This window comes from Lissotriton helveticus, chromosome 6 (assembly GCF_964261635.1).
Source record: "Lissotriton helveticus chromosome 6, aLisHel1.1, whole genome shotgun sequence".
NCBI classification, from domain to species: domain Eukaryota; kingdom Metazoa; phylum Chordata; class Amphibia; order Caudata; family Salamandridae; genus Lissotriton; species Lissotriton helveticus.
The window spans coordinates 1,285,694,839-1,285,707,841 of NC_136067.1; the positions used below are offsets into that span (position 1 = coordinate 1,285,694,839).

At 46.4% G+C, this 13,003-nt stretch overlaps 1 protein-coding gene across 1 annotated transcript in view; it reads right to left on the minus strand.

The window, feature by feature from the left end:
• LOC144761712 (protein ELYS-like) overlaps positions 1–11,988 on the minus strand; it is an 89,673-nt gene extending 77,685 nt beyond the window's left edge. Inside the window, exon 1 of the mRNA XM_078646974.1 lies at positions 11,859–11,988. Within this exon, the coding sequence (XP_078503100.1) occupies positions 11,859–11,912 (54 nt within the window). The 5' untranslated portion in view covers positions 11,913–11,988. The remainder of the gene's footprint in view (positions 1–11,858) is intronic.
• Between the last annotated feature and the right edge of the window lie 1,015 nt (positions 11,989–13,003).

Sequence of the window (13,003 nt, forward strand, 5' to 3'; positions counted from 1 at the left end):
TATTACATTCCATAATCGGACTAATAAAAACGAAAACAGAGACCATTACGAAACAGTCCTATTTCCATCAACTGCCAGCCATGGCCAGTGTCATCATATGGATATCCTTCAATCTTTACCACTCAGCCCTTTTGATACAAAAGGAGCTGATGTGGTATAAATCTCGAATAGATCTCTGTGACCTTTACATAAAGTGGTAAATAAAGACCAATGACTAGTTGTATTCCTTGGTCATCCGATGTCTCTAAAGGATATCCACAAAGTCTGTGATGGAAAAGGATTAAGTGCAGTGCAAGTGAAGTAGTGATTTAAAAAGGATGTGGCAGAGAAAAACCTTTTATTCTACTATCTCTCCCAGACCTACTAAAATTATTGCAGATGCGACGTAAAACAAATATGCCGCTGCTCGTGGAAAGTGGTCAACTAGTTTCAGCTCAAAGGGCCTATAGCCCAGGCTTTCTTCAGGACCTGTGTTGACAATAAGCTGATGCATGCGTGAAAAACTATAATTGTGTATTTATCATATTACCTCCATACAGGCAGAGTGATTGTTACACCTGTCCTAGATGTGGTATTGGCCTCACCTCACCCGGTAAACACTCAGGTGTATGAGGACCCCGCCCTCTCCGTCGGTGCCTCGGGCTTCACCTCAGTGTATGGGAGGTTTATACTTTTTCACACATGCAGTAGCTTATTGTCAACAAAGGTAGAGATATTAGAATAAAATGTTTTTCTCTTCCACATCCTTTTTAAATCACTACTTTTTTGTTTTTAGTCCTGATTATGGAATGTAATATTCCTTTTGGAATTCCACTTAATAGCAGGGGGCTATATGGTTGATGGTTGCTGTTTCTCTCTTTCTTTATTTCCCTGTCATATCTTGCCAATAGCGCTTGAGTATTGGCAATGCGCCATATATTAGCTGCATGTGACGCTGTTCGTTTGTCGGAGCATCAAGGAGTTTAGATTCCTTATCTGGGGGTGAGGCCTCACCTGATGTCTGTGAATTGGCACGTTTACGTGCGTTAGAAACTACCAAGGAATCTAGTGGTGCTAAGCCTCTTATGTAAACTGGATCTGTAGGGGCAGCTTTGTATTTTTTCTCAATGCGGGAGTTGAGGACTCGAGCCCTGACAGGATCTTTAAATACCTCTGTCGAATACTTAATGACCCCTTTAAGCATTGGCAAGATGGAAGTGGACCTTTGTGTAGTGTCAAAAGTGTCCAATAAGAAATCTTCCTCCACAGTGTCTGTGTACAAGTCAACCCCATGGTATTGGGCAGCCCTATGGACTAGTAGGTTAAAACCTATAGTGTCCTCTGGGGGGGGGGAGGCCTGGAGGGATATACATCATCTTGAGGGACGTAAGGCACATCAGGGGTGGTATAATCATCCCATGGATTAGGTGATTGAGGGGGACTATTGGTCCCTACTGGGTCATGAGCACCCCCCACCCGAGTCATCAGAGTCTGTATCTACTACATCATCTGTTATAAATGTTATGTTATAAAGCCTTTTATTGCGCGCTCTATTACTCAGGAGTATCCTGGCGCGGTGAGTACGTGAAAAAAAGGCGGGCAGCTAACACAACAAAGAGAGAGATTAAAGAGTAATATTAAACAAATATGTTTTGAGTCCCTTCTTGAACTGCGAAAGTGAGGGAGCAGTGCGAAGGGCCAAAGGGAGAACATTCCATGCTCTGGCAGCCTTAACAGAGATGGATTTGCCTCCTGTTCTTGCAAGCTTAAACTTAGGCTGGACCATCTGACAAAGGTTAGCAGAACGGAGAGCCCGTTTAGGAGCATAAAGAACAAATCTATTTCGTAAATATACTGGGCCCTGCTGGTGGATAGCGCGATAAGCCAGGACCAGAATTTTGAACAGAATTCGATTGGCAATAGGCAACCAATGAAGGCTGCGCAGATGTTCACGAACACTGGATCTCCTGGGTAATTGGAACATCAGTCTGACTTCCGAGTTTTGAATAACCTGGAGTCGACGGACCATATAGTCTGGTAGGCCACTGAAGAGTGCATTTGCATAATCTAAGCGTGATAAGATCAACGCTCTTAGCACAGTCTCTCTAGCTTCGCCAGGAATGAGGGGGAAAAACCTTCTGAGGGCCATCTGGATTAGGGGATGGTGTAGGCGAATGATGTGGTGGAGGAAGTAGAGGAGGAGAAAGAGTATGGGGAGGCGGTGGAGAAGGGACCCTTAATGGAGAGGTTGCAATGCCTCTCTTCTTTGGAGGAGGAGGTGCATGTGCCTCTAGTGGTCTCTTCTTGGAGCTAAGAGTCAGTTGGTCAGTCTTAGGATCCTGTCCAAGAGTGTTTTGAGTAGGATCTGGTATAAAAAGCTCTTATGTGGAGGGTAGATACTTCGGTGTTGAAGTTCTTGGTTCTTGAGGTTTTTTCGGCACAGACTGGGTAGTTGGTCTAGGGTCTTTTTATTTAGAACTGTGACCTTTTGAAATGTCTTTAACCAGAACGTATTTTTTCGGTTCCGGAGGTTTTTTTGGCTCCGAAGCATGGGAGTCGGGACCCTTAGGCAGTTTATTACTCTGCTCTGAGTGCGTTTTTGACGCCGGCGCCAGTCTACGGCGCCGAGTGCTTGGGTGTCGAAGCGGTCTGCGTGTATGAGGATGATGGCTTATTTTTCGGTGTCGGTATGGGATCGACACCAGGAATAGGCTGACTCAAGCCCGTGCCACCTGAAGGCTTAGTAGGATTCTTTGCCGGGTACGAAGGCGGGGCGTGGGAAGCAGTCTCTCGGTGTGCACCCAGGCCCGAAGGTCAGGGTGTGACCGAAGCCTTTTTAGAGGGTGCCGAGGAAGGGTCGGGCTGACGTGTGTACTCACGACCCGTTGAGCTGGAGTGATGTCCTCGACGTCGGAGTCTTCGGCATCAGAGGAGCTGGCACTTTCTTCGGCTCGCTGCTGTTCTGGCATGTCGATGCCCCCTTCAAATATGTCGTCCGGGATCGAAGCTGATGAGCGAGCCATGGTTCTTCGAGCTAGTTGGTCCCGAATCGTCTTCTTGGAGCGGAAGGTGGCACAAGCGGAACAGTGTTTGGCCTTTTGCTCCGGGGAGAGGCAAAGGTTGCACACCTCATGTAGATCAGTGTGGGGAAACTTCAACCCACATTGAGGACACTTTTTGAATGGCGTCTTTTCCATGAGCCAGAAGTAAGGCCTTCGTCAACGACCGGAATCGAAGACTTTGAAGTTGTGAAGAGTCGAGTCGATGGGGACCGCAATCGAAACAATACCGTCGAACCGGGTGAGGACTGTGTGCTTAAGGAAATTTGGTTCCAAACTGGGGCGCAGGAAACACATCCGAGCCCGATGGCGGAAAAAAACAATCTGAAGATGGAGCCGATGCCCATGCGCAATGTGGTCCAAAGGAGGAGTCACCTATCTCGTGACTTCCAAAGAACTTTTCAGGACTAAAATAAACTGCAAACATCCGGGCCCAACACTAGGTGGCGATCTATGCACTATGTGCAATCTGCAGCTCATATGCCTCGAACATCCAGTTATAAATTGTGCATTCTAAACACACTGGCCAAACCAGATATTAAGTAGATTTGACAATCTTTATAGGCTGCTAATGAATAAGTTACTTACTTATGGTAACGCTTTTTCGGGTCGATACTCTAGCTGCTGACTGTTCACCATGTAAATTTCCCCCAGGTGAAGACTGGATTTGGAAACTCAAAAGCAGTGCTCATGCATGCCAGTAGACTCTGTGTTGGCACCGTTTTGTTCCGAAAGTGACAAACAAAGCTGCATATAAGCGCAAGCCATGCGCACAGACATATACCTTCCAACTCACATGGTGCCACCGTGTGATACACGATATCGGCTCCCATCACACCGTCTCCCATTGAGGAGCCGATATCACATGGTGGCAGGGAAAACAAGCTGAAAACCACTGAAATAGTGATTTTCCAGCTGGTTTTCAGAGGCTTTGAGCTGCCAACATGCATTAAGGGGTGTTCAAACACCCCAGGACATTGGCACCAGCCTCAGCAAGCTTTTTATTTATTCATTTATTTTTTGGGAGAAGGGGACTTGGGGCGGGGTTCAAAAGCGCCCTGTAGGTACTTCTCGAAATGTGGCCATGCCCTCTTCTCACAGGGTGACATTGTTCTTCAAGTTGGAAGGTATGCAGGCATCATTTTAATTTAGGAACTCATCAGTGCCATCCAGGGCCGGCCGGTCGGCTCTAGGGGGATGCGACCGGTGGCTCCGCACCGGGTGCTGACTTACGCTGGGCACTGTGTTTGCAAGTTTATTTTAGTTTTAAAGCACCAGCTGCTGCGTTTCTTTCCTCAAGAAATTTCCAGGCAACAAAATAAATGTCAAGATAACTCCTGTGATTAATGTTCTTCCTAGAAGGTAGCGCAGAGGGATAATGTGCCTGTTGCACAGAACGTGTGCCATGCAGATTACAAAGTGCATATAATGTAAATAGGTCAGTGGGTGACTGCTTTTAAAAGAAACATCCTTTTGTGACTTGCAATTTATACGTTAAAATCCGCATATTGAACTGTGAGCAATTAACGATCAATGAACTGCATGTATGCTGCAAAGTATAGATTAGAGCATAGATTAATGTTGCAAATAGAGTTATTTTGGGTAGAAATTGATTTGTATAATTAAAGAGAATCCCAACTATGGTGTTCCTTTTTAAATTCATAATTTGTAGACGGGTGGCTATCACCTGGATGGGACAGAGGGCACCAGACATGTCATTGTGGCTCCGGGACGTGGGGGAATGGATATTGGCTGAGGAGACTCACATGCAGCATACGCGTAAGGATGAGCGGCTGCAAGAGGATTTGCTCGCATGGAGAATGATGTGCGCTGTGGGGTCCGTTGATAGCGATTCCGATGCAACTAGTGCTGACTTGTTCTCCTCTGTGGAATCGGGGCCCGGGGATGGGGTGGCGGAAGGTGGAGAGAGAGAGTAGGTGTCGAGGTAATGCCCTGATGTCTACGCACGTCGTTCCTTATTGTCAGTTTAGTATAATTGCTTTGCATCCCAAGAATGTGACTATTGTATCTACTGCTATATCTGCACCTGCTGGAGCTATACTGGGGCTGTGGAATGTGTACACTTGTATTTTTCTTCTACCGATGCCAATTTTGGGAGGGGGATTGTGTTGTTCATTTTGCTGAAAACCAAAATAAAGTTATTAAAAAAAAAAAAAATCATCATTTGTGCTTTTGTAGACAAAGGGCTCAAACTGCTTACCATTATGAACGACACTGTGAAATGTGAAGCATTCCGTTCTGCCAGGCTCTCTCGTCCAGCTCTAGGGCTGCCATTTCTTTCTGAAGGTGTCTCCTGCTGCTGTGTGACCTCTCCCCACACTGCCTTCTGTTGAGTGCACTCTTGCCTGGTGTATAGGTGGACGGAATCCCCACTCTTTCTTCTTCTCCACTACCTTGAGGTATTCTTTTTCAGTGCTGGTGGGGCTTTGTGGGCTTTCTCCCAAGCCTTAAAGGACTTCACCAGATACTCTTCCTTGTCTTGTTTCCCAGAGTGACTTTCTATCCTTACACAAATCGCTCAGATCCTATCCTTGGACAATGTCAAGCTCCAAGTTCCTCCTGCTCACAGTAATTTCCAGGAAGTTCTGAAACTTTTGAAAACTTGGTCACAACTTTAGTTCAGCAACTCATGGGAAACAATGTCTCTGCAGACTGTGGGACTGGACATTCATTGGGAAACCACGACAACTTCTTGGGTATCCCCTTAGGTGGATTCCCAAATGGTCTCAAGACTTCAGCAATTGTTTGGTACTGCTAATCACAAGTTCTGGATCACACCACTACGCACCAATGTAAGAAAATGGGGTATATTATATGGTGTGGTTGTGTGCGACCTCACCATGTAATACACTTACAGACTCTCTTTGGACCAGTAGGCGTCATTTGTCAAACCTTTAGCTCAACCCTGGGTATCCAAAGGACACTCAAGAAATCAGACACCAATTTATAAACATAGGTTGTATTTTTATGTATTCTTAGACACCACAATGAAAAATATCCACCGGAGGGTTCCGGAGATATAGAATGTCCAAGGCATAGTAAATCAGAGTACTTCACTCAACCGTGAACAAGCATTGGAAAATCCAATGAATTTGATATGTAGAGACTTTTTTCTCCAAAAAAAGGGCTAGTTGTATTGCGATCACTTAGAGTCACTTTAGGCGACCAACTCCAGTAGGGAGCCAGTCAGGGGGACCAGCAAGGTTCTCAGAATCTGTTTCCTCAGCAGATGAAGCAGTCTTCAGTCAATTCTGGGAACTTATATATCCAGTAAAGTGGTTTCTTATGGAAGTGGTCCTGATGCAAGGGATGAAGGATGTTGAATATGCTCAAGGATGCTGTGCTGTCGACTGGAGTCCCATTCACAGGGCTGACGTCCCTCAATGCAGGTAGAAGTAAAGTCACCACTGGGCTAAAAGTCACCTGGTATCGCGGTCTCAGCTGAATCCTTCCCTGGGCGATAACTGCTTCTGGGCGACCAAGCTGCACTCAGATGACATTCGGGCTCAGTGAACTCCTGTGCAACTGAGCACCGGGTTATGGTGTCTGGTGCTGCACAGCTCTGGTACGAAGATCATGGACTACCAACTTGCCCCAGTTGGCTTCTAAGCTGTTGTGGCCCTGTTACGTGAACAGGAGGTCACCACCCATTACAGTATAAGCTTTAGTGGTCCCATTCAGAAGTTAGCAGGCTATGTCAGGCTGTAACTCTGTACTTGCCATTGTAGCTACTAGCCTTTCCACATTAAAAACTATAATTTAGGGATTTTACTGCTGGAACATGTAAAAGTACATGTACAACTTTTTAACATACAGCACTCTGCCTTAGGGCTTGTTACACCTACCTCAGGAATGACTTGCATATAAAAGGGAATTTCGGGCTTTGCCATTACTTTAAATGCCAAAGTTGAGTTAGCAGTTTCAAAATGCCCTTCCAGTCTGCAGAGGCAGACTGCGAGCCATATTTTACCACATCATACTTGTGGTGGCACAACTAGTGCCGCAGTACATGAAAGAGACCTTAACGTACAGGCCCTGGGTGCCCCTGTTACCATATACTAGAGACTTACATCCACAGTGGGGAGCTGAAGATCAAGGCCTTCCGCAGCTCTCATTGTTGTGGCAAAGGAACTGCTTTCCTCAGTTGGTGTCCCATTGAGGGAACCAACTCAGTATCAGGTGAGGTGTTCAGGCAACTGGAATTCTGTAACTCCCTAACCCAGTTATAATCATAGGATGGGAAAAATCCTTCCTTAACACATCACTGTTGTTTGCATAAGGCTAGTTTTGGTCAGAGTCCAAGCTAAAAGCTGGTGTAATGTCTGTGCATGACTGCACGGCAGGGGAATTGAATAAGTCAGTTGTGTTGGGGCTGGCACAATATCAGGATATGTTGTAATCGATGTTGAGACAATATCAGCTCAGAGTCGGAAAGCACAATGGTCTGTGCGTCTTCCTCTGGCGGCAGTGGCGAATGGGGGCAGCATTGACGCTCAAGGAGTACAGATTTCAGCACTAGTCCCGATGTCAGCACAGAAACCGAAACTGGGTAAAAAGGCCCAGACGGTGCGGACGTTGAACCCACCGGTTGTAACTTGACCAACCATTTCTACGGACTCTTGAGGTCCAAAGATGCCTCAGAGGAAGCCAGAAGAGTGCCAAAGATACTCAGCAAGGGTTCACAAAAGGCCTCTACCTGCTGCAACTTGGGGTGCATTAAGACCAAAGATGGAAGTGGCCCCTCGGTTAAACGAGAGCAAGTCCTTTAAGCACAGTGACACCCTCACTCCTCCTCTGGAGATTGAAAGTGGTGGGAAGGGGCAGAGTCCTGCTTGGACTTCTTGTGTTTCTTCTTTAACTTAACCGAAGACTTTGACCCCGAGGAGGATCAGCCTCAGGAACAACTCCATACGCAAGAGCTGGACCTTGCCTTCAACCTGGCAGGGTGGAGGCTTCCTGTGTTGCGTCACCTCTCCAAGATGGCAGCCCCATTTCCAGGAGTGACGCACCTGTCACTAATGTGAGATCTGTTTGGGGAAAGGAGGGGGGTCTGCCTCTGATCCAAAATTGAGGTTTTTCAGCCACAACCGCAGGTCACGTGCAGTTGGTCTTGTGCAGTTTCCTCTGAGATCTGAAACCAGTCGGAGAGATTCCCCTGATGCTGTACCCATTGGAACTTTGGGTCACAGTGCAGTGCCCGCATATGCCATCTGGCATGTGTCACTAACAGGAGGCTGTGAGGTCCAACAGCCTCAAAGTCATTCTCCCCTAAATCTAGGATAGAGGCTGAAACATCAGTATCACATAATGAATAGGTCCGAAACTACATTGTGTCCAGACATCTCAGATGAAAGGGAGCGTCTGACAGGGAATCAGGTGTGACTTCGGCGGCATGTTGATAGTAAGCCCCAGCGAATGCAGGAGGTTCGCTATAGTCTGGAGGAGGTAGATGACAGTCTGGGCAAGTCCGCCTTCATCAGCCAGCCGTCGAGATAGGGAAAGACTGGCACCCCTGATCTTTGCAGATTTGCCGCAAATCACCGCCATCATCTTGGTGAAAACCCGAGGGGCGCCGGTAAAGCCAAAAGGAACCACAGTAAACGTAAAGTGCTTGTGGTCTACCGTAAACTGCAAGAGGCGTTGATGAGCCGGAAGGACCGGGACATTAAAATGAGAGTTCTGCAAGTACAACACTATCATCAAGTCTCTCAGGTCTAGGGCAGACAGGACCTGAGCTAATGTGAGCACCATGAATTTCTCAATTTTGAGGAAGTAGTTGAGGGTTTGAGGGTCTAGGACAGGACAAAGGCCCGTGTCCTTTTTCAGACCGGAAAGTAGAAGGCATAGCAACCACAACCTACTTCTGGCACAGGAACCCTCTCTATGGTTCCCTTGGCCATGAGAGTCCTGACTTTCTCCTGGAGCAAACTTAAAGGATCCTCTGTCAGACATTCATAGAAAGGAGGGCGGTGTGGTCTCAAAGGGGAGGAAGTCGCCCCTTTGAATTATTTGGAGGACCTACTTGTCCGACGTTATATTGTGCCAGTGGTGGAGATGATAGCTGATCCTGCCACCGGCTGGACGCCCATGATCTGGGAGGGCAAGACTAGGAGGGCTTAGAGGTAGAAACTGCGGGTGGGGAGGGTGACCGGACGTCTGGCCTCGTCCATGCAGGGGTTGTTGAAATTGCACAGCTTGATGGCTCAGATAGGGCTGGCATGGTTTAAAGTCCCTTCCATAACCATAGAAGTAGCGAAAGGCAAACTGGTGAAGGGATCAGCAGAGGCCCACCAGCTTGGCAGTAACCAGTGAGACCTTAAAGCGCTCCAGCGCTGTGTCTGCCTTGTCTCCGAAAAGGCGGATGCCAACAAAGGGCATGTCCATGCATGAGGCCTGGACATCCCCCGGAAAGTCAGATGTTCTGAGCCAGGTGTGGAAATCTCTCTGCCCAGCGAGTCGTGTCTAAACCACAGTGGACTGATAACTTAGCTGCATCTCTCCCATCTGATACGGTTTGGGAGAGGATGTCCCTGGCCTCCTCCGGAACCTGTGGCAGGATCTGCACAACCGTTTCCCCACAGAGAGTGGGAATAATGGTCCATCAAGCATTCCTGAGTTGGGCCAGAGTTTCCGGACCATCGTCAACCCCCACAGCTCACAGAGATATTCAATAGGAAATTACATAAAATTTTCAGTGTACTTTTGGCTCCCTCTAGTACAACATAGGGCCCCACAGAACCAGAGGAGTCTCAAGTTGGGTTACTACCAGCCGGTCCCTCCATGGCAACGCCTGTTCCCTTGGGACCTGTTAAAGGGCCGTACCAACTTGGGCATTTCAATCCAGGAATCCATGCTGGCTCTGCACTGGTGGACGAACCGGTGTAGAACCCCACGTAAGATCCCGAACCAATGTCAGCTCAAGCTTCACCCATTTTGCTCTGCAAAACTACAAAAACGAAAACCAGTTGCCAAGCAGCAAATCCCCCTTCTGCATCACAGCAATAAGCAGAGGGGCCATTATCTATTTGAGTCTGATTCTTTTCCTGTACACGCCCCAAGATATTACTAATGATAATGGTGGTGAAAGGGATGGCTTGTTCCCCCACTAAATAAAATGTTGATGCATTATACATGGTTGTGCAGAATCAAGTGGGCTCGAAAGCTCCCCTGAAACAGAGATTGCCAAACATGGGCCTCAAACTGAAGTACCTAGTTTGCAGTTGTGGTTAAGAGCATAGCTGAGGGATTACAACAGCCCTCCATTGAGACAATGACAAAAGTTAGGACAGAAATTCTGCAAATCATGTAATTTCTGCCTGTCAGCTGGCCAGACATCTTAGGCCAGCACCTGGTGATTTCGGCTTCCTCTCCAAGTACCCTGGTCTAAAGAGATTCATTGTACAGGTCTGGACTAGTAAGGTGAAAACGAACTCATTTCCAACCAATCCTCCGGATAGAGAATTCGAAAGGATTGATGCCTTTAAGACGTTTGGCAGTATGAGCCGTAAACACAGTCTGTCTATTTGCATCACTGCTACTTGCCTTTGTAGAAAGCTTGGATGAGTGATGAACATGTATCACTTATGGATATGTCCTTTGATCAATCTCACTTCCAGACAGAAGGTGGACTCCTATATGAAATAGTTTGAAGAGAGTTGAGCTACATCATGTTCAACGTGGGCCAATGCAAAACATTTTCCGCATCAGTCCTGTAAATTTAGGGGCCATTACAGAGGGCTTGGGTACAGGCAGAAACAGCATTCCTAGCTGGTTGTTCTGAGCTTCGAATGCATACTTCTAACCACAGATTCCTGGTGGAGCAGGCATCTGTGGTTAGAAGTTTTGATCAGAATCTCAGGATCTACTAATTGCAAAAGTGTTTTGACTGAGGTAGCACACCCATTGGCATGACAAGACCCAACAGAATTAAAAGCCACGAGCCATTGGTTCAGGTCTCAAAAGAAAGTGTGTGATTTCAATGAACAATTTCTCTGGAATGATAGGGTTTAGAATTGTAGCTTAAAAGGTTCGATGATCAGGAAGACCACCAACTCCCAAAGGAGAAAGGATTAAAAACAAATAAAATACTCACTTAATAGTCCTCAGCAAGACCTGGGAAGCAAACTTTAAGAGAAACAGATTGATTAACAACATCACTTACTAATTCTGCTTCATGAGCAAGGTGCATAATTCAGCTGGGCACTGGATAAGGTTTCCTTCAGACTCTTAAGATGTTTGAATTGTTAGGAAAACACCAGACTGAGAATAATATTCAAAATTTATCTCAGGGGTTTATGAAGCTAAGGCTGGGGCTTGTGACATTAGTTCCCAATTATCAGACTAAATACCCTTCGAACACAAAGCATGGACATGACCAATCAAACAAAGCCACACATGCTCTTAATGTGGCATTGTTTGCTAGACAATTCCTCAGATTAGTGTTTGTCAAGGTAGGAGTAGTAGTTGCTGAGGTAATGAATTGTCTGTCCAAAATGTAATCAGGAAAGATCCAGACTGGCTTAGAAATTTTCTTAAAGCATGCAGAGAACAGATTGCAAGACGTCCTATCTAAGTGAAATTAGGCACACGGTCAAATAAGTGTACTTTTAGTTTTTGATAAAACTCAATTTTTAACCTATATTAACTTTAATTTCCTTGAGTTAAACACATTCATGTATTTTTATGCTTTAAGTTTTTGTAGAGTGTTTAGGAATAAACATGGTCTGTTTTCATCTAATGGAGTCAGTGTTAAAATAGCAAAATTGCACTTGAGTGAATGTACTGCAGCAATATACTCACTCGTTCTTTTACAACTTCTGAAATATTGAGTTGATCTTTTCGCCTTGTTCGCATCGCAGGCGGTGAATAAACAAACTGAGCAGAAACATCAGGATCCAAATTTAAGGGTACCACAGGCTGCCTTGTTTCACCAGCTGAAAAAACAAAGTTATTCTTCGCTTGAGTGAAGCCATTTTTCTAACAGTCTGCCTTGTACCAACATAACCTCCTGGACATGCTCATTTACCCTCCATACTAAGGAAGTATTCAAAATTCCCTTCCTACCAAAGCAGGGATTCTCTCAACAAGATAAGTCCAAATGTGCTTTTGTTGCATTTTACCTCAAAGAACCCCCCATATTAGTGACATCAGTACTGCTTAGCTTCCATGCACTACAGATTGGAAGGATAGTAGACTGAGCTACAGCAGAGTAGAAATATGAAAACATGTTACCAAAAAGCAATAAAAGCAAATTCTCAGACGGAAGAAGTGAGAGAAGTTAATCTGAGGGGAGATCAGAGTATCTATCAGAAATGAAGAAGACCAATATAAACAACACTTTATACATTTTTTGTTTTCATTTTTTACTAGGGTTTTCTGCATTTCCAGGATAGGTCGCAACACAATCAACATAAATGCAATCATTACATGACAATACGATTATGGTACGATGACGACAGGTTGGCTTATGTCTCCTGGGTGTGTGTGCTGTGTATGGAGTGCCTGAGTTCGTCAGTAAGTTATCGTAAAGTAGGATGCCATGTCTTAGTGTACCTGATCCCGTGGTCGGTATGATCATGGGGTTGTAAGGGGCTGTTACCCACTGACAGCGTTCCACCCTATTCAACTTATGCCAACAGTGATGTTTACGTGTAACTTGTCGGACTCGTACTTGCCGACTGAGGCTGAACTGGGATCCGCAGGGGGGCATCCCCCGCGGGGTGTAAGGGAAGGAGGGTAGCGGGAGGGGGGGACAGCGGCGAGCGTAGCGCTATAGGACGACGTCCCGTCCGGCATCGCCCGATGAGAACTGGTAGTGCGTGTCACGGGGGTGGGGGGGCGGGGGCCAACGGGTTAACGGGGGGGGAGGGACAGCGGCCGTGGTTATGGATCGCGGCGCGTCGACTATCCTACAGGGGCACTATGTGTGCGGTAGTGATTGGGTT